We start from the raw sequence: 25,385 nt of genomic DNA on the forward strand, positions 1-25,385 counted from the left end.
ATATTTATCTAGCCAATATTTATCTATCTATCTATCTATCTATCTATCTATCTATCTATCTATCTATCTATCTATCTATCTATCTATCATCTATCTATCTATCCATCTACAGTATCTATCTCATATCTATCTATCTATCTATCTATCTATCTACAGTATCTATCTCATATCTATCTATATATCTATTTCATATCTATCTATGTACAGTATATACTGTATCTAGCTACAGTATCTATCTAATGTATCTATCCCATATCTATCTATCCATCCATTATCTATCTATCTATCTATCTATCTATCTATCTATCTATCTATCCATTATCTATCTATCTACAGTATATACCTATCTATCCCATATCTATCTATCTATCTATCTATCTATCTATCTATCTATCTATCAGGGTTCCAAGGTTGCAGCCACACCTGGAATGTGACGGGGACATAAAGCCTCTCCGCCACTTTCTATTTTACAACAGGGTTAATAATTCTCATGTTTGTGAAAGCATAAATATTGTCATGCATAGTATTTACAGGGTAGTGATGACCTAGATATCCTTCACACATCTTGAGTCATGTACTGTGAGCATGTGAGAGCACCTGCTGAAATGTGCAGTGCTACTTCCATTGGAAACTTCATGTTGTCTGTCTCTTAGTTCCACAAGTTACTTTCTAGTTACATGATCTCAGTGCAGATCAGACTGCTAGAAGGCTGCACAATGTGTGCTGATTGTGATAAGTGTCTGGAGGATTGTAAACTTTGTGCACATGAAGGATGATTTGCTGCTGCTCACCTTGCACTCACTTAAATCCCATTCCTCCTCATCTCTTGCAGGCTCTCCCTCCTTACTCACGAGCCATGTCATCCCTCCCTCAGTCTCTACTCCTCCTATATCTATTCCTCCCCCTCCATCCTCCTCCTCCCCCATCCCTCTCTCTTTTTACACTACTCTAACAAAGCAGAATCCCCTCTGCTTTCCTCGATTCCACAAGTGCAGAGCAGAAACAGGCAGAGCTTACTGCAATAGAGAAGAGCATCACCACCATCATCCTCATCATCACACCTTCCAGGTGAGGACTGCACTCACACCACCTCTAGCACTGTTGATGGACCTGGTCTGATGGGCTGAGACCTCCTTCTCATCCTCATGGTTTTACCACTTTGGATCTTCCATATCAAGTTAAACTAAGGCAGCTACTTATCATGAAAGGAATTAGGGCAATATTATATTACTTCCTTGTGGATCTTTTTACTTTGCTGTGTGGCACCCAGGGCAAGACTGGACTTCACTTTGGGAGCACTGAAGTGGTATCAGATGTCAACCTGTCTAACCATGGAGATCTAGAGTCTTCAGAGCCTCCTCAGACGGCTGAGGGTTGCAGGGGGTATTTTGATGTCATGGGGCAATGGGACCCTCCATTCAACTGCAGTTCGGGGGATTTTCTCTACTGTTGTGGTACTTGTGGCTTCAGATACTGCTGTAAGTTCAAACAAGCTAAACTGGATCAAAGCGTCTGCACAAACTATGATAGACCTATCTGGCTCCTACCAGGAAAGACACCTCCAAAAATTGATGACCCCATGCACGACCCCACTAGGGATAAAACAAATTTGATTGTCTACATCATATGTGGAGTAGTAGCTGTAATGGTCCTTGTAGGGATATTCACTAAACTTGGACTGGAAAAAGCTCACAGACCTCAGAGGGAAAACATGTCAAGGTATGTCACTCTTGACCGGTCCATCTATATCATGATATCCAATGCTTGTCATTACTGTTGTCCTCAAAACTATCCGATGTAGTCACCCCTGACCATATACTCTAAGGCCACGGTTCACTTTACACCTACAGCTGTCCATTGTCTAGATCAATGATTATTATGCTTAAAATATTTACCAATATTGTATTTCCAATGAAAAGTATCATATCTCCTCAATATTTGGATAGGAGGTTACAATAACACAGATCTGTAATGCATACTCTGTAGTTCTGCACCCGTGTGTATACAGGTTAGTCCAGTGTGTATGATTATCTATTGTAAGCTGTGATACACACACTACACCACCCACACACTTGCTGCCAAAATCCCAGATTTTTAGGTTTAACTGAATCTTACACGCATCTTGGAATTTGGCTCAGCAGCCACAGATCCGTATCTTGAAAATGGAAAGTGCAGCAAACACCTGCTCAGTGGATGTCTGCGTGTATGTAGGTTAAACTCATTCTTCTTGTAGATGTTGGCTGTGTGCAAAGAGCTGTTCTTTTCTACGACGGGGCTAAAGCCATTAATACTGGCATCATGGCTTAATTCTGAATAAAGGATTTAAGAAGCCAAGTCTGTCTTGGCATGTGCATATGTTGCTGGTGGAAGATTGCCCCAATTTTCGTAGGTTACCCTTTCTTGAGCGATGATGATCAAGAGAAAGGGAGCGAGAGAGAGAGGGTGTCCAAAGTGGAGGGCACGGGGATGAGTGTGTGGAATAGGACAGATACATGGAAGGCCAGAGGGCTAGTACATTAGTGTGGACAGGTGCGATGGACGATAGCGAAGGCACCGGAGGAAAACTACAACGCACCAGCAACTGGCACTGAAGGAGATGGATACAGAGGGAGATTGTGTGGGCAGTGGGCGGGATGACAGTTTGGGATAAAAGCCCGTTTTTCCCATCTTCTCGACATTCAGATCATGTCAGTATCTGTGTGAAAACATAACATATTTTTAACTTCTCTGTTCTCTGTGATTCATTATGCTAATCTCAACCACATGATAGCAGATGGAGATGAAAGGGTCTGACTTTTCTCAACGAATCCTAAATTCGTCTATCTATCTATCCATCCATCCATCTATCTGTCTATCTATCCATCTTATCCTAAGACACTTATACAAACAGTACCATAAAGGTGTCCATAGAACTGCAGCTCATTCGGCTGATCCCATTGTTAACAAGTAGTCATATTGACAATCATAGCAACCAATGATCTTTTATGATCCACAAAAATCTATTTAATCAGTTGGAAAATATATACATGCTTCAAAATCCTTCTTGGTCTCTAGTCACTGTTACCTTTCTTTACAATCATTACCAATAAATATCAATAACTTCCCATTTGGGGAAATGCAAGTGTTAAATTGATCATTAGTGAAATCATTCTGATCATTATTTTTACATTCAGGCAACTTTTACTGGAGCATTCGGATAGGAGAAGGTTCTTTTGATTGTGGCCAAATCTGTACGTCTATGGCCATAAACGCATCAAAGGGCTGATGTATCTGACTGGTTCTAAGCTCCATGGAAATGAACAATCTATATTCTGCCTGCGCTGGAAACACATGTGATCACACTAGATCAGCTTAACCCTATGTTGTATGGAGCTAGATAAAATCTTCTAGAATGCTATTTATTAGCCGCCTGAAAATTAACAAACGCTTCGTAAGTTTATAATAAAGTGACATCTATTGTGCTGCAAGTGAAGATTATCTAGATGGCGGTTTTTCCTTCATTCATTCCACATCAATTAAAATAGATCCATTGATTTTCCCTTTAGATTGTTGATCCTATTCCTCCGGGAATCGTTTCCTTTTAGACATTTTGATAAATGCCTTTTCTTCTCAGTCTTACTCTTACCATTCAGGGGTTTCACTGGAGAGGAGAAGGAAATGTGTGGTGTGAATAGTTCTCTGTGGAATAGAAAAAAAAAGCATTTATATAGATGTGAAGTGCAATGGAGTGAGGTTTTCGAAGCGTAGTCCCCAGCATTTCAAATAAGCGTTCTTCCACTTACAAGTCTATTGAGCCTGTCATTGTTCCATATAACCAAAGCCAATGTGAAGTCTTATTGCATCGGAATCCTATTCCTTCGACATCTGGGGCATTTTCAAGTTTTCTATATGTTATTATCTACATGATGGCATTAAGCAAGGGAAACGTAGGGACTTAAAATAATGTGATTGCAGATGGGAAGAAGATCGTCAATTTGGTTAGCATTTAGAGAGCAGAGTGCGCAACGTAGTTAATTAATGATTTATGTAAATTATTACTGACACAACTGCTATGTTGGGCATAAAAGAGTGTAATATACAGCCCAGGTGACACATAAAGGTGATACAAGATGAATTATATCATTGGAAGATAGCAAAACCCTGTCTAATACATTCAATGGAAAATGTCCAGGATCTTCACTTAGAAGGGATACGAACCTAAGGGTGGAAAAGCAACTGGTACTCACTGATCAGTCAATATCAATGCTATCAATATTAGTCATGTGTTATGAGATGTTCCATTTATACCAAAACCAACCAACCTCTACGATTCATAGGAACATGTCTCAAGAAGACTTATTCTTGTGAGTCCAAAAATCTTAAAGTGCCTCTAGATCTAAATTTTAAACAGTTTTAGAACTATATTATAAACTATATCAAACAACTGAAATCTGTTTTACATTTACATTTGTTTTGAATTACATGAAAAAGCCCCAGCTGAAGACTGATAGGTTCAAATGTACATTGAAAAACAGGTTTGGAGTGTGGACTTGGTTTATGACTTTATTGATACCGATTAGTATTCCAAAACCCCGTCCTCGCAGCCCCCAACAGATCATGTTTTCAGGATTTCCTTAGTATTGGACAGGCGAAGGGACCTGTGGAAATTTCTAATGTTTTGATAATCATTTCATCACCTGTTCAATACTAAGGAAATCCTGAAAACATGATCTGTTGGGGGCTATGAGAACCAGATTTGGGAAACACTGATACAGATGAACAATTGGGAGGGAAATACATAGAAAAAGTAAGTAGAAGTATTGGGCATGCTACAAAGCATGAATTCTGTCAATAAACCCTATAATACCTAATACCATTAGTAGATCTTCCGAATCGAATAGTCATTGTGGACAATCACATTCTGCATTGCTGTACAGGAATCATTAACATTCAAATCCGTTATTTTCCCAATATGGCTGATAAACTATCTGTATATGGCTCCCTATTCCAAACATACACACTGGGGCCAATCTTATATAAAGGTAATTACAATATCTGTAGAGCGTATTTTTTGAGTACCTGGTGAAAAAACATTGCAGAACCTAGAAAGTTTACTCCATGAAGAGCGTAAGCAATGGGAGAACATACAAACTCCATGAAGAGTGTAAGCAATGGGAGAACATACAAACATACAAACTCCACGCAGATGGTAATCTGTGGGAGAACATACAAACACTATGCAGACAGTAAGCCATTGGAAAAGATAGTAATTCCATGCAAATAGTAAGCTAAGGGAGAATATACAGACTCCAAGCAGATAGTAAGCCATGGGACAACATACAAACTCCATGGGTCAGCCATGGGAGTGCATACAAACTCCATGAAGATAGTAAGCCATTGAGAACATACAGACTCCATGAAGAGAGTAAGCCATGGGAGAACATACAAACTAAATGCAGATAAAAGCCATGGGAGAACATATAAATAGAAAGACGCTCATAAGCCATGGGAGAGCATACAAACTCAATGAAGATAGTAAACTACTGGAGAACATACAAACTCCATTAAGATAGTAAGCCATTGAGAACATACAAACGCCATGAAGAGAGTAAGCCATGGGAGAACATACAAATTCCATGCAGATGGTAAGCCATGGGAAACCATAGAAACTCCACACAGATGGTAAGCCATGGGAGAACATACAAACACCATGCAGATAGTAAGCCATTTGAAAACATAGAAACTCCATGCAAATAGTAAGCTATAGGAGAATATACGAACTCCAAGCAGATGGTAAGCCATGGGACAACATGGACAACATGCAAACTCCATGGGTAAGCCATGGAAAAGCGTACAAACTCCATTCAGATAGTAAGCCATGGGAGAACATACAAACTCCATTCAGATAGTAAGTCATGGGAGAACATACAAACACCATTCAGATAGTTAAACATGGGAGAACATATAAACACCATTCAGATAGTAAGCCATGGGAGAACATACAAACTCCATGCAGATTATAAGCCATTGAAAAACAGATAAACAACATGTATATGTGTAAGCCATTGAGAACATACAAACACCACACAGCTGGTAAGCCATGGGAAAACATACGAACGCCACACAGCTTGTACCTGGTAAGCCATAGGACAACATACAAACGCCATGCAGATGGTAAGCCACGGGAGAACATACAAACGCCATGTAGATAGTAAGCCATAGGACAACATACAAACGCCATGCAGATAGTAAGCCATGGGAGAACATACAAACGCCATGCAGCTAGTAAGCCTTGGGAGAACATGCAAACGCCATGCAGACAGTAAGCCATGGGAGAACATACAAGCAACATACAGATTTAAAGCCATGGGAGAAGATACAAACGCCATGCAGATAGTAAGCCATGGGAGAACATACAAAACAACATACAGAGAGTAAGCCATGGGAGAACATACAAGCTCCATGTATATGTTATTCTTGATCATATCTAATCCCAGGATGCCAGTCTTGATTAACTTGTGCATGTATTCCTGAGTATTATTCTGCGGAGGAATGATGAAAGACTTGTGGCTGGTAAGCCATAGGACAACATACAAACGCCATGCAGATAGTTAGTCATGGGAGAACATACAAACTCCATGAAGGTAGTAAGCCATTCAAACATACAAACTTCAAGTGAGATAGTAAGCCATGGAAAAACATACAAACTCAATGAAGATAGTAAACTACTGGAGAACATACAAACTCCATTAAGATAGTAAGCCATTGAGAACATACAAACGCCATGAAGAGAGTAAGCCATGGGAGAACATACAAATTCCATGCAGATGGTAAGCCATGGGAAAACATAGAAACTCCACGCATATGGTAAGCCATGGGAGAACATACAAATACCATGCGGTTAGTAAGCCATTTGAAAACATAGAAACTCCATGCAAATAGTAAGCTATGGGAGAATATACAAACTCCAAGCAGATGGTAAGCCATGGGACAACATGGACAACATACAAACTCCATGGGTAAGCCATGGGAGAGCGCACAAACTCCATTCAGATAGTAAGCCGTGAGAGAACATACAAACACCATTCAGATAGTAAAACATGGGAGAACATATAAACACCATTCAGATAGTAAGTCATGGGAGAACATACAAACTCCATGCAGATTGTAAGCCATTGAAAAACATACAAACAACATGTATATGTGTAAGCCATTGAGAACATACGAACAACAGGCAGCTGGTAAGCCATGGGAAAACATACGAACGCCACACAGCTGGTAGCTGGTAAGCCATAGGACAACATACAAACGCCATATAGATAGTAAGCCATGGGAGAACATACAAACGCCATTAAGATAGTAAGCCATGGGAGAACATACAAACACCATGCGGATAGTAAGCCATGGGAGAACATACAAACACCATTTAGATAGTAAGCCATGGGAAAACATACAAACACCATGCAGATAGTAAGCCATTTGAAAACATAGAAACTCCATGCAAATAGTAAGCTATAGGAGAATATACAAACTCCAAGCAGATGGTAAGCCATGGGACAACATGGACAACATACAAACTCCATGGGTAAGCCATGGGAAAGCGTACAAACTCCATTCAGATAGTAAGCCATAGGAGAACATACAAACTCCATGCAGATTGTAAGCCATTGAAAAACATACAAACAACATGTATATGTGTAAGCCATTGAGAACATACAAACACCACACAGCTGGTAAGCCATGGGAAAACATACGAACGCCACACAGCTTGTACCTGGTAAGCCATAGGACAACATACAAACGCCATGCAGATGGTAAGCCACGGGAGAACATACAAACGCCATGTAGATAGTAAGCCATAGGACAACATACAAACGCCATGCAGATAGTAAGCCATGGGAGAACATACAAACGCCATGCAGCTAGTAAGCCTTGGGAGAACATGCAAACGCCATGCAGACAGTAAGCCATGGGAGAACATACAAGCAACATACAGATTTAAAGCCATGGGAGAAGATACAAACGCCATGCAGATAGTAAGCCATGGGAGAACATACAAAACAACATACAGAGAGTAAGCCATGGGAGAACATACAAGCTCCATGTATATGTTATTCTTGATCATATCTAATCCCAGGATGCCAGTCTTGATTAACTTGTGCATGTATTCCTGAGTATTATTCTGCGGAGGAATGATGAAAGACTTGTGGCTGGTAAGCCATAGGACAACATACAAACGCCATGAAGATAGTAAGCCATGAGAGAACATACAAACATCATGCAGATAGTAAGCCATGGGAGAACATACAAACGCCATGCAGATAGTAAGCCATGGGAGAACATACAAACGCCATGCAGCTAGTAAGCCTTGGGAGAACATGCAAACGCCATGCAGACAGTAAGCCATGGGAGAACATACAAGCAACATACAGATTTAAAGCCATGGAAGAAGATACAAATGCCATGCAGATAGTAAGCCATGGGAGAACATACAAAACAACATACAGAGAGTAAGCCATGGGAGAACATACAAGCTCCATGTATATGTTATTCTTGATCATATCTAATCCCAGGATGCCAGTCTTGATTAACTTGTGCATGTATTCCTGAGTATTATTCTGCGGAGGAATGATGAAAGACTTGTGGCTGGTAAGCCATAGGACAACATACAAACGCCATGCAGATAGTTAGTCATGGGAGAACATACAAACTCCATGAAGGTAGTAAGCCATTCAAACATACAAACTTCAAGTGAGATAGTAAGCCATGTAAAAACATACAAACTCAATGAAGATAGTAAACTACTGGAGAACATACAAACTCCATTAAGATAGTAAGCCATTGAGAACATACAAACGCCATGAAGAGAGTAAGCCATGGGAGAACATACAAATTCCATGCAGATGGTAAGCCATGGGAAAACATAGAAACTCCACGCATATGGTAAGCCATGGGAGAACATACAAATACCATGCGGTTAGTAAGCCATTTGAAAACATAGAAACTCCATGCAAATAGTAAGCTATGGGAGAATATACAAACTCCAAGCAGATGGTAAGCCATGGGACAACATGGACAACATACAAACTCCATGGGTAAGCCATGGGAGAGCGCACAAACTCCATTCAGATAGTAAGCCGTGAGAGAACATACAAACACCATTCAGATAGTAAAACATGGGAGAACATATAAACACCATTCAGATAGTAAGTCATGGGAGAACATACAAACTCCATGCAGATTGTAAGCCATTGAAAAACATACAAACAACATGTATATGTGTAAGCCATTGAGAACATACGAACAACAGGCAGCTGGTAAGCCATGGGAAAACATACGAACGCCACACAGCTGGTAGCTGGTAAGCCATAGGACAACATACAAACGCCATATAGATAGTAAGCCATGGGAGAACATACAAACGCCATTAAGATAGTAAGCCAATGGAGAACATACAAACACCATGCGGATAGTAAGCCATGGGAGAACATACAAATACCATATAGATAGTAAGCCATGGGAAAACATACAAACACCATGCAGATAGTAAGCCATTTGAAAACATAGAAACTCCATGCAAATAGTAAGCTATAGGAGAATATACAAACTCCAAGCAGATGGTAAGCCATGGGACAACATGGACAACATACAAACTCCATGGGTAAGCCATGGGAAAGCGTACAAACTCCATTCAGATAGTAAGCCATAGGAGAACATACAAACTCCATGCAGATTGTAAGCCATTGAAAAACATACAAACAACATGTATATGTGTAAGCCATTGAGAACATACAAACACCACACAGCTGGTAAGCCATGGGAAAACATACGAACGCCACACAGCTTGTACCTGGTAAGCCATAGGACAACAGACAAACGCCATGCAGATGGTAAGCCACGGGAGAACATACAAACGCCATGTAGATAGTAAGCCATAGGACAACATACAAACGCCATGCAGATAGTAAGCCATGGGAGAACATACAAACGCCATGCAGCTAGTAAGCCTTGGGAGAACATGCAAACGCCATGCAGACAGTAAGCCATGGGAGAACATACAAGCAACATACAGATTTAAAGCCATGGGAGAAGATACAAACGCCATGCAGATAGTAAGCCATGGGAGAACATACAAAACAACATACAGAGAGTAAGCCATGGGAGAACATACAAGCTCCATGTATATGTTATTCTTGATCATATCTAATCCCAGGATGCCAGTCTTGATTAACTTGTGCATGTATTCCTGAGTATTATTCTGCGGAGGAATGATGAAAGACTTGTGGCTGGTAAGCCATAGGACAACATACAAACGCCATGAAGATAGTAAGCCATGAGAGAACATACAAACATCATGCAGATAGTAAGCCATGGGAGAACATACAAACGCCATGCAGATAGTAAGCCATGGGAGAACATACAAACGTCATGCAGATAGTAAGCCATAGGACAACATACAAACGCCATGAAGATAGTAAGCCATGGGAGAACATACAAACGTCATGCAGATAGTAAGCCATGGGAGAACATACAAACGCCATGCAGATAGTAAGCCATGGGAGAACATACAAACAACATACAGGTAGTAAGCCATGGGAGAACATACAAGCTCCATGTATATGTTATTCTTGATCATACCTAATCCCAGGATGCCAGTCCTGATTAACTTGTGCATGTATTACTGAGTATTATTCTGCGGAGGAATGATGAAAGACTTGTGGCTATAGAAAATGTATTATATCCTTGACAGGTGCACCAGGTTATGTTTAGGTCCTTTTATATGGGCTGACCTGGGGTACTAAACGACCTCCAATCAGATGCTTGTTTGCTGATCCTGTCACTATTTAGCACTACTGATTTATCACTACTACTATTTGGCACTACTGATATATTGGGTATTATTGTACTTTAAATTGTGAATGTATGTATTTATTTGAGCGCTCTATTTTTGTATATGGATTTACATCATTTTTTATCATTAATTGACTGTTTACCTGTCACATGGGTCAATGTGGTCTTTGTGTCCCATACTCCCTTTTTATTGATTTAACCTCATCATGTCTGATTACTAATTAATAAAGATTGTTATTTTGATTTGGCATTTTGCCTCCATTGTTTAGCAGATTTTTGTAATCTATTATCTTTGTTAGCCCTTTATAGGTATTTATTGTTTTCTGGTGCCTGTTAGAAACCCTGTTTCCACAATGTGTGGAAATGAGTAAAATAACAGCAAACCAAAAAATAACAAATATGATTCGAAACTTTGGTCTAAGGCAATGATAAAATGTTGAGTTCAAGTTGTCCGATATCGTACTTCAGATGTAACCTTCACACATTGCTATAAACTAAGAATACGTAAAATAACATACTGAGTGATGTAAGGAAGAATCTTAGATGATTAACTGATTATTCCAAGAATTCTTTTCAATATATTCAAGACTTGATCATAGCAAGAACCATTAACTGTATGTTTACTTGAAAGCAAACACGTTCATGAATAGAAAACTCAATAAGGAGTTTACATTTCTAAGAAAATATTGTGATTTGTAAAAGAATAATGTACCTTGAATGTTCCTTCTCAAGGGGATGTATGCACTATATCAATCTCGTGAAGATATCTCCATAACATCTAATGAAGCTAGGTAGCATGTGTTAAAGAAACAGGTCATGAACTGATGTTTGATGAGTGATGGAGGAAGTATGGACAGAGATGTTTGACGGATAGTGCTCCCAGAGGATTTAATACATTTAATAAAATTAAGAGCTTGAGGTGTGGAAAAAATGGAAAGCCAATGCTCTTCCAGTTGTGATGCCCACAGGATTTCTGTATATTTTATGGAATTCCATTATCTTAATTCCTTATCTTAACTTGAACTCACACAGTCATGAGATGACCCATTTCGAATGAAAAAAAACAGATATTTGATACTTTATCTGGAGATGTTTTTGATATATGTGTCTACTTAGTGGATGCGATGTGAACGGTAGCCTGTCAAAGTTTTTGAAAGCATGTTATTTAATTTGCTCACTTATATCGCTGTGTCACGGGTGTGTCAGATGTGACAGACAGTCGCTCTGGAGCCGGCTGTAGAAGGTCACTGTGCTTGGCATTGCAGACGCTTTCTTGATTCCCTCATCTCTGTAGTATAGTTTTATCCTTCTTCCTTTAGGACCCAGCAGTGACTTCCACCTTCTGCTGCTGATTGACACACCCTTGCTGGGTATTCAAATAGTTTCAGTTTCTCCAGAGAGTCGCCAGTGATAATTCTATGTACCTCTATGTAGGCTTGGGGCATGAGCAGTCGGCTAGTTTCTTCTCTGGTGCCCTTGGAGGACAGTTTGTGTTATCTCTCTGGTGTCTACTCAAGCTAAGCGTATCCCCTTTGTTTGTCTACCATGTTGTCTTTAGTTTGTAGTGGGGCTTGACTAGTGCTCACCCTGTCTCCTCCCTATCTAGGCCCTAGCTCTAGGGACATTCAGGGCTTAGGTTCCTGCTCGGCGATAGGTGTGGAACCTATATAGGGACGATAGGGTAGGTAGGGTGATATTAGATCTGCCTAGGGGTCTCCACTCACCCTTTCCCCAGTGTTTGGGCTTCCTCCCCCTCTTCCCTTCTTGTTGCACTTAGTCTTTCCCTCACCTTGCATGACATGCTCCATCGTATTCCGCAGCGCTTTACATACATCGTCAACACTGTCCCCATTGGGGCTCACATTCTAAGTTTCCTATCAGTATGTCTTGGGAGTGTGGGAGGAAACTGGAGTGCCAGGAGGAAACCCACGCAAACACGGGGAGAACATAAACGCCTTGCCACCAATCCATATATGTTGCAATAAAGGTTATGAGTAAGTAAAGTGCAAAAAATTATTTCTTAAAGGAAATGCGTGAAAATGACCTATTGATTAAATTAGGTTTTTGTGTTGCATATATTTAAAAAAAATCCAATGTTTTTTTTCCCATTTCACAATCTGTTTTATAATAAAAATTAGAAATCTTGCTATTTTTTCACAGGCCACTGGGGCTATTTTAGACTCTAATTTCCTGGTGTTTCATGAAATCTACTTGTACATTTAGCAGCAATAGACTGGTTCAGACTCTATCTTTTGTATTTAAGCTTCTAATTAGTGTGTGCAAAGGTCATGGGCAAAATTGAAAAAAACCTTTTTAATAAAAAAAAAACTGATTTAAACTGTATAGATCATTTTATGGTGACACGTTAACTTTAATTAAATATACAGAATGGTAAAGGTGAACACATCTATCTATTAGACCAGAGGTCCCCAACCTTTCTTACCTTGAGGGCCATATTCAGATCTCAGAGATGCTTCTGAGCTACATACAAAGCCAATCCCCTGCTCCACACATACACATGCACACATCACAGTAGTGACACCCAGAGCTCACCATTACCAGTATATCAACCAATACTTCCACATAGAGAGTACAAATAAGAACCTCATAAGGACCAAGTGCTATAAATTTACGGCACTTGATCCTGGGATTTATTCCTATGCTATTGTAAATTTATGACGCAGAGTTAAAGCTCCTGCAATCTAGCAGGAGCAGGTCAGTTGGGAATCCTAGAAGACAGAAGCAGTTTATTACTACTTCTGTCTTCTATTTGGTGAATACATAATGCTTAATGAGTGCTATGTAATGTACAGAAGCATCCACATTGTCAATGCTCTTGTAGCACCTGGTGATCACATCATTTACCAGGTGTCTAATGGCAAATCAGAGCTGCTCGGTTATAGCAGTCCGATATAAGCTCTGCAAGTGACTTATGCCACTGTAGTGTTATGTATTCCCCTGTAACTGTGGCTCCTGTGGCTGCCCAAGTTACAGTTGAAAAAAATGATCAAAAAAGTAAAAAAAAAATGTTACCCTAAGATCTTTGATGATCTATTGGGCAACAGGTACAATAAAAAAATATATACACATACAAATACAGTATGTGCATAAAATAAATAAATAAAAATGTAGTAAAAGACACAATTGCAAAAAAACACTCCTTTTTTATATATTAAAGAAAAAAAAAACAACCAACACATATTAGGTATCTACACAACTGTAATAACCTAGAAAGATCACTCAATGGGTTATTTGGCAATTTCTCATATTTGTTGCCTGGTTTTAGCCAACACATTAAATACCAGATACTTATGGTTATGTCTATATCTTCTGTAAGACTGTACTGCTGTATTAAGCCACTGGTAGTCATCAAGAGAAAAACTTTGTCCAAGCTGATTCTTATACACAGCGATTTGCTGGAGGGTAGGTCTAAGTGCTTATAGGTACCAGCGTAAAGATATGTAAGCAAAGAGTAAAATATCAGCTATGCCAATCCAGCAATCAATGGGTGATTGCAAGTACGGTAGGTCTCATGTACAGTCATGGCCAAAAGTTTTGAGAATGACACCAAAATTATATTTTCACATGATCTGCTGGTCTCTGGTTTTTATTAGTGCTTGTCTGATGTTTATATCACATACAGAAATATAATTGCAATCATATTATGAGTACCAATAGGTTATATTGACAGTTAGAATGAGTTAATGCAGCAAGTCAATATTTGCTGTGTTGCCACTTCTTCTTCAAGACCTCTGTAATTCTCCCTGACATGCTCTCAATCAACTTTTGGACCAAATCCTGACTGATAGCAGTCCATTCTTGCATAATCAATGCTTGCATTTTGCCAGAATTTGTTGGTTTTTGTTTGTCCACCCGTCTCTTGATGATTGACCACAAGTTCTCAATGGGATTAAGATCTGGGGAGTTTCCAGGCCATGGACCCAAAATCTCTATGTTTTGTTCCATGAGCCATTTAGTTATCACCTTTGCTTTATGGCAAGGTGTTCCATCATGCTGGAAAAGGCATTGTTGGGCGCCAAACTGCTCTTGAACGGTTGGGAGAAGTTGCTCTTGGAGGACATTCTGGTACCATTCTTTATTCATGGCTGTGTTTTTAGGCAAAACTGTGAGTGAGCCGATTCCCTTGGCTGAGAAGCAACCCCACACATGAATGGTTTCAGGATGCTTTACAGTTGGCATGAGACAAGACTGGTGATAGCGCTCACCTCTTCTTCTCCGAATAAGCTGTTTTCCAGATGTCCCAAACAATCGAAAAGGGGATTCATCAGAGAAAATGACTTTGCCCCAGTTCTCAGCAGTCCACTCCCTGTACCTTTTGCAGAATATCAGTCGGTCCCTGATGTTTTTTCTGGAGAGAAGTGGCTTCTTTGCTGCCCTCCTTGAAACCAGCCCTTGCTCAAAGAGTCTCCGCCTCACAGTGCGTGCAGAAGCACTCACACGAGCCTGCTGCCGTTCCTGAGCAAGCTCGGCACTGCTGGTAGTCCGATCCCGCAGCTGAAACAGTTTTAAGATACGCTCCTGGTGCTTGCTGGTCTTTCTTGGGCGCCCTGGAGCCTTTTTGACAACAATGGAAGCTCTCTCCTTGAAGTTCTTGATGCGATAGATTGTTGACTGAGGTGCAGTCTTTGTAGCTGCGATACTCTTCCCTGTTAGGCCATTTTTGTGCAGTGCAATGATGGCTGCACGTGTTTCTTTAGAGATAACCATGGTTAACTGAAGAGAAACAATGATACCAAGAACCAGCCTCCTTTTAAAGTGTCCAGTGATGTCATTCTTACTTAATCATGACTGATTGATCGCCAGCCCTGTCCTCATCAACACCCACACCTGTGTTAATGGATCAATCACTAAAACGATGTTAGCTGCTCCTTTTAAGGCAGGACTGCAATGATGTTGAAATGTGTTTTGGGGGTTAAAGTTCATTTTCTGGGCAATTATTGACTTTGCAAGTACAGTAATTGCTGTTAAGCTGATCACTCTTTGACATTCAGGAGTATATGCAAATTGCCATTACAAAAAATGAAGCAGTAAACTTTGGAAAAATTACTATTTGTCTCATTCTCAATACTTTTGGCCATGACTGTAGGTTCAAAAGGTAAAGCCTATGCTCCTCCAGATGCCCACAGGATTTCTGTATATATTAGGAAATTTCATTATCTGAATCTCCCTAAGGACAGGAAAGCGGAAGGAAATCAAATTATGTGGCGCTTCTCAACAGCTTTTGAGCAGACTATGGATTATTGTTTTCTTCTCTATAGGTAAAGTATATACCAGATATATCAGGTGGAGTTTTCAAATGATAGTCACAAGGGCTTGGATTTTTTTTTCTGAACACCCTGTGGCAAGTCCAAAGTTTTTGGATTTCATTGTGTTTATCGTGTCAGTTTATTATCTATCTATCTATCTATCTATCTATCTATCTATCTATCTATCTATCTATCTATCCATGCATTAATCTATCCATTAATCAATAAATCTATTCATTAATCTGTCTACCTATCCATCCATCTATCTATCTATCTATCTATCTAAAGAACAAAAATGAAGTAGCACAAACAAAAGTGCAGGAATAGATGCCAGCCTAAAAGATGCAACCCACCAACCTAAGACACATAAAAAAAGCAATACAAGTGGGCAGCACCAAGAAGCAAAATTTCATGCATAAACTGGTGTATTTATTCTCCCACCTAAACAGGTGGCAACACTTTGGCTCAAGAGCAAGCGATCTGTTGAGCTGATACGTTGCCACTAGTGATGAGCGAGCATGCTCCTTTAACCCTTTAACCGAGCATGCTTGTTTAACTCTTTAACCGAGCATGCTTTGGTGCTTACCGAGTATCTTCGGCGTGCTCGTATATTATTTTCTAGTCCCTGCGTCTGTATGATTTACAGCTATAAGACAGCCTCATCACATACAGAGATTGCCTGTTTGGTAGGGAACCCTCACAAGTGTTGGGGCTATCTTACAGCTATAAATCATGCAGACGCAGGGACTCGAACATAATATACGAGCACTCCGAAGCTACTCGGTAAGCACCCAAGCATGCTCGGTTAAAAAGTTAAACGAGTACACTTGCTTATCACTAGTTGCTACCTGTTCACATGGACCAATAAATACATAATTTTTGCATGAAATTTGCTACTGAGTGCTGCCCTCTTTTTTGCCTATCTATCTATCTATCTATCTATCTATCTATCTATCTATCTATCTATCTATCTCTCTAAAAATAGAAAAGCAGGAGCAGCACCAGGATTAGGTGGGTGCAGAGCCTCACTGGCAAAAACCAAACCATCCACATAAAAAGTAACGCATGGACTAATAAACTACTGTTTTTTTTGCCTTATTGCTTGGTGTGCTGTCTCCATCCGTTACCTTTTTATCTATTAAATATTTATACAAGAACTCTGTCGTTCTTGCTCTCTCCTGCTCTCTCTTTCTCATCTTCATTTTTATCATCTTTCTTTCTCTCTTATCCCCTTTCAACAGTTTCTTTCTGTATCCACTTCATGATGATTTTTCGGCATTGCATACACAGTGCCCCCACACTGATGTGCCATCATGTACAGTACTCGCTTTGTGCTTCACAGCTGTGTGTTTATTGACCCAGAGCTGCTTCCCAGTACATTTCCCAAATAGCGCACTTCTGTTATATGTTAAATATATGTCTCCTTCCTATTATTGCTATGTTTCATGGAGTAGGTGGCAAAGATACAATATATTGTGTCCTTAGACATCTAAAATATGCATAGAATTGTACATTAACAGCAGAAAATCCCTTCTACATAGATGACATCAACCATAAATTAGCAGCTTAAAGTGGAAGCAGTTGCAGTCCGATGTGGCTTAGTGTACTAGTGATCTCTGAAGCTGCCAAACACAGAAGTGACTCATGTATTTATACCCTCCTCAGCTTACTTTGCTCACTTGTTAAATACAGTTTGGTTACGTTTATGTTTCATTCTCACCATCAACTCATAAACAAAGTAATGCAATTAAAAGCATTGTGAGATTCTCCCCAGCAAACCATTGTGATTTGGGACCTGCTCGAATTACTCAGATACTTCAATATCGATCCACTCACGCAGCTGTTAGTGTGTTATCTGTGGCAAATTACATCAGAGGGTTTCCGGCTCAAATTCCAATTGAAGATTTGCAAAGAATGTTGATCAAGCCGGTGACAATCAATTTAGTTTCCGTAGCCTTTCCTATTCTTCTCCAGTAAGACAGCATGAACTAAACAGAGTGATCATGAACTTATAATTTACCAGCCTATTCTTGACATCTGAAAGTTCTAGATGTACTACAAAGTGCGTCACTACAACTGTTATCATACTTCATACTGTCCAATATTTATGCCTTGCGGCTACACTTCTGAGAGCCCTGCCTCAGAAAAAATCATATTACGGTCACCATTACCTATCTATCATGGAATACCGTCAGGGAGGTGTCTAATTGGCTCCAAATTTATTCAAATAAATGCACCAAAAAGGGAGGTCTTTGAACAATGACTACAGGATGGGCCATTTATATGGATGCACCTAAATTAAATGGGAATGGTTGGTGATATCAACTTCCTGTTTGTGGCACATTAGTATATGTAAACTTTTCCAGATAGGTGGTGACCATGGTGGCCATTTTGAAGTCGGCCATTTTGGATCCAACTTTATTTTTTTAAATGGGAAGAGGGTCATGTGACACATTAAACTTATTGAGAATTTCATAAGGAAAACAATTGTGTGCTTGGTTTTAACGTAACTTTATTCTTTCATGAGTTTTTTACAAGTTTATGACCACTTATAAAATGTGTTCAAAGTGCTGCCCATTGTGTTGGATTGTCAATGCAACCCTCTTCTCCCACTCTTGACACACTGATAGCAACACCGCAGAAGAAATGCTAGCACAGGCTTCCAGTTTCCGTTGTTTCAGATGCTGCACATCTCGTATCTTCACAGCATAGACAAATGCCTTCAGATGACCCCAAAGATAAAAGTCTAAGCGGGTCAGATCGGGAGACCTTGGTGACCATTCAACTGGCCCACGATGACCAATCCACTTTCCAGGAAACTGTTCATGTAGGAATGCTCGGACCTGACACCCATAATGTGGTGGTGCACCATCTTGTTGGAAAAAATGAGGGAACGTGCCATCTTCAGTGCATAAAGAGGGCAACACATCATCATGTAGCAATTTCAGATATCCAGTGGCATTGAGGTTTCCATTGATCAAGAATGGCCCCACTATCTTTGTACCCCATATACCACACCAAACCATCAAGATACGAGATGTGCAGCATCTGAAACAATGAATACTGGAAGCCTGTGCTAGCATTTCTTCTGCGGTATTGCTATCAGTGTGTCAAGAGTGGGAAAAGAGGGTTGCATTGACAATCCAACACAATGGGCAGCACTTTGAACACATTTTATAAGTGGTCATAAACTTGCAAAAACTCATGAAAGATTAAAGTTACGTTAAAACCAAGCACACCATTGTTTTTCTTATGAAATTCTCAATAAGTTTAATGTGTCACATGACCCTCTTCCCATTGAAAAAAATAAAGTCGGATCCAAAATGACTGACTTCAAAATGGCCGCCATGGTCACCACCCATCTGGAAAAGTTTTCCCTCTCCCATATATTAATGTGCCACAAATAGGAAGTTGATATCACCAACCATTCCCATTTAATTTAGGTGTATCCATATAAATGGCCCACCCTGTACATAATTTTTTTTTAATCTATAAAGTGTTGTAAATATCAGTGGATACATTACAAAACAGTGAAAAAAACACATACAAAATAATTGGTGGGTATACCTGGATAATAATATATACACAATGGTAAAGATGCATATAAGGTAATGGCTACAATGACCCAATCAGATAATTTAGAAGCACAAGATGAATACACGATTAAAACATTTTTTGTGTGTCTAAATTAGCCACATAAATTTCAAGTCTGCAACAACAGAATAAAAAATAAAAATGATATTATATGAGTCTTCAAGCGTGCTGAGAGCTTAAATATGCAAGTACATAAGAACATTCATGTATATCAAAATAAAGTTCCTATAGTTCAATGTTACAGCAGCAGCAAAAGAAAAAAGGATCAGATACTGAGAGTCCACATATGTGTTGAGAAAATACTTTGTCCCAGTGAATAAGGTAAGTATTAGGGACTAAAGTGTTATAATGACCGTGGATCATCTATATTTATAACCAAAAATACATAAATGCACAGTGCAAAGTATGAATCCATCTATTCAATATGCATATGACAAAACAAAAAATCTATAGGGTTTAGTAACTAAAGCACATATTTACCTTGGAGTAATCCAGGAGCCCACCACACCCAACACACGTTTCGCCAAGAAATGCTTTGTCCAGGGGTGATTATTATTTATAAATATTATAAATGTATTCAGCAACAGGACATTGACCCCAAATACATAGACAATGTTGTTAAGAACTATCCTCAGTGTATTGAGGAACAAGGAGTTCTGAAAGTGATGATATTGCCCCCACAGAGCCATGATCTCAATCATCACAATCATCAAGTCTGTGTGGGATTATGTGAAGAAACAGGAAGATTTGTACTCCTACATCCCTACATCCAAAAGAAGATCTGTGGTTAGTTCTCCAAGATGTTTGGAACAACCTCCCTGCTGAAGTCCCTCAAAAACCGTGCACAAGTGTGCCTACAAGAATTGATACTTTGATGATGTTTTGAAGGCAAAGGATGGTCACACTGAAAATGGATTTAAAAAGTTTTTCGACGACTTTAACATCGATGACCTATATTTAGGATAGGTCATCAATGTCTGATTGGTGGGAGTGCAACACCTGGTACCCCCGCAGATAACTGTTCCCAGTCTCAGCGGCAGCTGGAACTGCTCACTTACAGATCTCCTCTCAAGCTGTCCCCCTAAGTCAATTTGATGCCTACTGTGATAAACTGTGAAATATATTGTCCTGCCTTATTATGCTTAAAAAAAGCTGTGACTGAGTCTGGCGAAGGACAGGCTGTGGGAGCAGTCATCATTATCCGCATTATCACCATCATGAGAAATGGTATAGATTGTGATGTGTAAGACCAGGGTCTGTGATATTTTTGTACTGTGATGTGTTTGCTTAGCTGTGTATTAAGGTTATGAACGTTGTGCCAATGATTTATCCCAGAAGATGACGATCACGAGAGCTAATTGACCAGCAAGTTGTCCCATGTGTAAACTATAACAATATACTCAATGATAGACACTGGCTTTAAATAATGGTCTATAAAACCAAATATAGTATCGAAAGCAGGAAAAAGTAATAGTAACATCTGAAAAAGAACTAATATAATTAATTTATGTCAAAGACTGTCTGTTACCATCTTACTGAGTCTATTAGTACATGTAAAAATATGTCCATCATACTCTATTTTACTCTTCGTCAGAAGGCTGGCATATTAAGGCCGACATGTTTCCCTAAATAAACTGACAAACATCATCCTAAACTCGATATGCAGCAATATACTGTGCATAAAGCCATCAGATTATGGAAGCAGATGTAGTGATGATAATGCCGCCTTTACACTATGTAATAGGTAGCCGTACACTGTAGGTTTTGCATTTTGTTGTCCTCTACTAGTCAGCTCCTTATTAAAGGGAATTTCTCACCAGATTTTTGCGACCTCATCTGAGATCAGCATAATGTAGTAAAAGAGACCCTGATTCCAGCGATGTGTCAGTTAGATTACTGGGTGCGGCAGTGGTGACACAGAGTTCTTAGATGTAGCATGAAGCAGAGCTGGGAAAGCGAACCCCTCCCACATCACTAATTAGCAGCTTTCTGTATACATTTTATATTGACAGCGAGCTGCTAATCAGTCCTGGGGGCGGAGTTGGACTAAGGCTCATGAGCACCAGTCCGGAAGTGATAATTTCCTGGTGATAAAACCTTCACTGTATAGAAAAACAGCACAAAGCCTAATAAGTGACACATCGTTGAAATCACTGTCTCAGCCCTTACATCCCGCTGTCCTCAGATTACATAGCAAAAACCTGCTGAAATTCCCTTTAATGCATCCAGCCTGCTGGTCTAAAGAGTTTATTAAACAACTGCTGATCGGAAAACATGTTACCGTTTAATGTCGCCAATTGGCTGGTGTAAACCCAAATTAAAGAGGATGTCTGGTCTTCTGATGAGAGTCTGCAGTCACTATATGTGACTGCAGACTTTTGAATCCAAACAGCGTGCACACCACACGCTGTTAGGATTCACCAGTGTTGCCATGAGAGTGTGCAGTCATATGACTGCAAGTATGTGATTTGCATATTTCCGGCCACATTCCGACTAGAAGTGCGTGGCCTCCCTCCATTCCCTTGTATTGAGCAAGGTCAAGCATGTCTAGTTGGCACGTGACCACATGTACGTGAATCGCAATACGGAGAATCCTGACAGCCAGTGGTGCGCAAACTAAGGATTCAGAAGTCTGCAGTAACATAGAGCGACTACAGACTTTCATTAACCCCTTTAAGATTCACGTAGGTGTTATCTTATTCAACAACTGCACCACAAAACCAAACACGGGGTTAAGAAAAAAGTCTTTAGTGCATAAATTACCAACAGCAACGGAAAAACCTCCTGGTTGATATAGTATTGTTCTCCAGTTATGCCTGGGCACCTATATCTGTGCTATTCTTGTTATATTTCTACTTTTTGACTTTGTGCTATACAGCCCTGCTATGATTTGTGTCTGATGAACAACGTGTGTCTGCTCACTGCTGAATGTGACAATTTCTTGAGCGTGGCAGCAATGCTTTATAGCGGGATGACGGCAGCCATGTATCAGGCGCACTGTTTGTAGAATAGGATGTCAGATAGTAAAGAACTTTCTCCTTCAGAATTTAGATTCATCTTCCCCAAATAGTTTAAAAACCAGTAAAAAAAAGATCAAATGCATACTCTGAGGCATAAAAGCATGGCAATAAAGCCAACAAACATCAGTCTGACACAGCATGTGATTACCAAACAGCTTTAATGTTTGACGACCTTCGTGTTTCACTTTGGAGACGAATGAATGAACTATTCCACAAACGATATTTCACTAATAGGCTTTAATTAATCTGAAATGAAGTTAGATGACCTTCAATAAAGACATTTTTTTGGGGGTGCAAGTTTGAGGAGTAGATCACATAGATTCCGACATTTTTAGTTTTCTGCTAATAATGAAAACATATTGTATGTCTCTTAAGATGTGAGTCCAGTGGCGTAACTTGAAGCTCATGGGTCCCAATGAAAAAGCTCCAATGGGGGCCTCAATTATTGCAAGTCTTTAATACTATTGGTCTTTTTATATAGGTCAAAGGGACTTTTTGGGCCCCTTAGGCACCAGGGTCCAGGTACGATTGCAGCCCCTGCACGTATTGTAGTTACACCCCTGCTAGTGATAAGTTCATTATCTCCTAGTCATTTTCAAATGGGTTATCTTCTGATGACCATCTGGGAAATATTTTTTTGATACAATGGTGTGCCAATCTTGCCATGTCAATACATTCTTTACCAATGTAGTAAAAATTGTTAAGCAGTTAGTTTCTTGTTATATTTTATGCAATGCTTCCAAAATTTGAATGCCTTAAAGGTTTTCTGTTAGCAGATGTAATCTGAGTGCAAGATATAGGGGCAGAGAGCCTGACTCCAGGGATGTATCACTTACTAGGCTGCTTGGTACAGTTTTGATAGAATACCTGTTTTATCTGCTGTATATGTAGCAGTGCTATCACTGCTGAACTCAGATTGGCTGATTCCTGTGTGCACTTTGCATTGTTAACAAGCTGCCAATCAGTCGTGGGGGGCGGGGTTACACAGATTAGCCTGACTGGCCTGCACATGAGACCTAGTCAGGCAGTGATAATCTCCTGCTGATGAAACACTACATTGAAACTACAACACACAGCCTAGTAAGTGACACATCATTGGAATCAGGCTCTCTGCCCCTATATTATGCTTTTCTCAGATTACATAGCAAAAACCGGCTATCAGATTCCCCTTAGAGAGTAACCGTTTTTTTCAATTTTAGTTCAGAACTCAACAGTACACAGGCAAATGAGCAACTATATAATATATTTTGGTAGAGAGATCTGCTTCTTTCTCTTCCTAGATTCATCTTTTACTCTCAATCTGTAAAATCTTCAGTGAATGCAGATTTTCACAGTAGTGAGATTTGAGATAACAGATGCTACTTTAAAAAAAGTTTAAATTTTAACTATTGCTTCATGGGAACTTGCAACAGAATGTCTGTGTCTGCCTCTAGCTCTTTCTTCCTCTTCTCCACTCCCTTCTCCAAAGAATATTATTGTAGCAATTGTCATCTCCTAACTCAGTAAGGGGAAAATCTGTCTTCACTGATTCTGATTTTACCACTGAATACAGAGTTTACAGAGTGAAACATCAGTCGGAGAAAGAAGAAGAGTTCTCCGATAAGATATATTACAAAGTTACTTATTTTCATGCGTATTATTATTATTGATTTATGAAAAAAAAATTAAAACAAAAATTACTCTTTAAAGGATATGGACACCTGTTTGGACATTTGTTTAGCTTCTACTTTGATTCTAATAAAGGATATGAAAAGTTTTGGGAGATTTTTTTTCAAATTTTTACTTAAAGGGGTTCTGCAGGAATAGAACAAAAAAATAATTAAAGAAAATATCAGTATAAATAAATTCCTAAATGCATTTAATTAGCAAATCACTGTTGTTTAATTTAAGGAGGTAATCGCGATAGAATTAAAATGGCCACCTGAGGGAACCCTGTCCTAGAATATTAGGACAGGGGCCTGTGAGCATGTGCAGTAGAAGCTCCCCCCTCCTTCATATGTAGGAAGATGTTCTCCACTAATACTACTGGAGATACCAGAGGTGCTGAGGTAAGAGACCTCTCAAACTTCTTTTTTCTTAAAGGAGTATTCCCATCTCCAAGATCCTATCCCAATATATAGGAGGTGTAATAATAATAATATTAGCAAATACCTCCAATTAGAAATGTAGTATAGTTTTTCTGATTCTCTATGTATCTTTCCTCATGTTCAGGCATTGCAGGACCTTAGGTATCCATGTTTTTGACCATTAGCAACTAGCTAACTAACTCTCACTATATCAGTGGATGTAACCATAGATACCTAAGGTCCTGCAATGCCTGCACATGAGGAAAGAGACATATCAAATTAGAGAATAGAATACAGATAAAGAGTAAACACTTGTTAATATGTACAATGCTACTGTAGGGGGGGTATTTTTTTTTTTCGTGAAGGAGTTAAAGGGTTTGCCCTGTATTCTGATAAGCCTGGAATCACTGTATGTGACTGCAGACTTCTGAATCTTTACAGCGTATGCAGCTCACACTGTCAGGATTCTGTAGTATTGGCGGCAAGAGCAAGTGGTCACACAGTTTGCATACATGCAGTCATGTGCCGACTAGACATGCTAAGCCTCGCTCAATACCAGTGAATTGAGTGACACCGAGCACGTCTAGTTGGAATGTGGAGTATGCAAA

The 25,385-nt window shown here is 39.6% G+C and overlaps 1 protein-coding gene across 1 annotated transcript in view; it reads left to right on the forward strand.

Annotated features, from left to right (window-relative positions):
• The first annotated feature begins 927 nt into the window (after nt 1–927).
• The window catches only part of SHISA9 (shisa family member 9), a 515,889-nt gene continuing 491,431 nt past the window's right edge, over nt 928–25,385 (forward strand). The window contains exon 1 of the mRNA XM_073647698.1: nt 928–1,719. Coding sequence (XP_073503799.1) covers nt 1,202–1,719 — 518 coding nt within the window. The 5' untranslated portion in view covers nt 928–1,201. The remainder of the gene's footprint in view (nt 1,720–25,385) is intronic.

Source organism: Phyllobates terribilis, unplaced genomic scaffold, assembly GCF_046119375.1.
Source record: "Phyllobates terribilis strain yellow unplaced genomic scaffold, ASM4611937v1 Scaffold_9__5_contigs__length_417890890, whole genome shotgun sequence".
NCBI lineage: Eukaryota > Metazoa > Chordata > Amphibia > Anura > Dendrobatidae > Phyllobates > Phyllobates terribilis.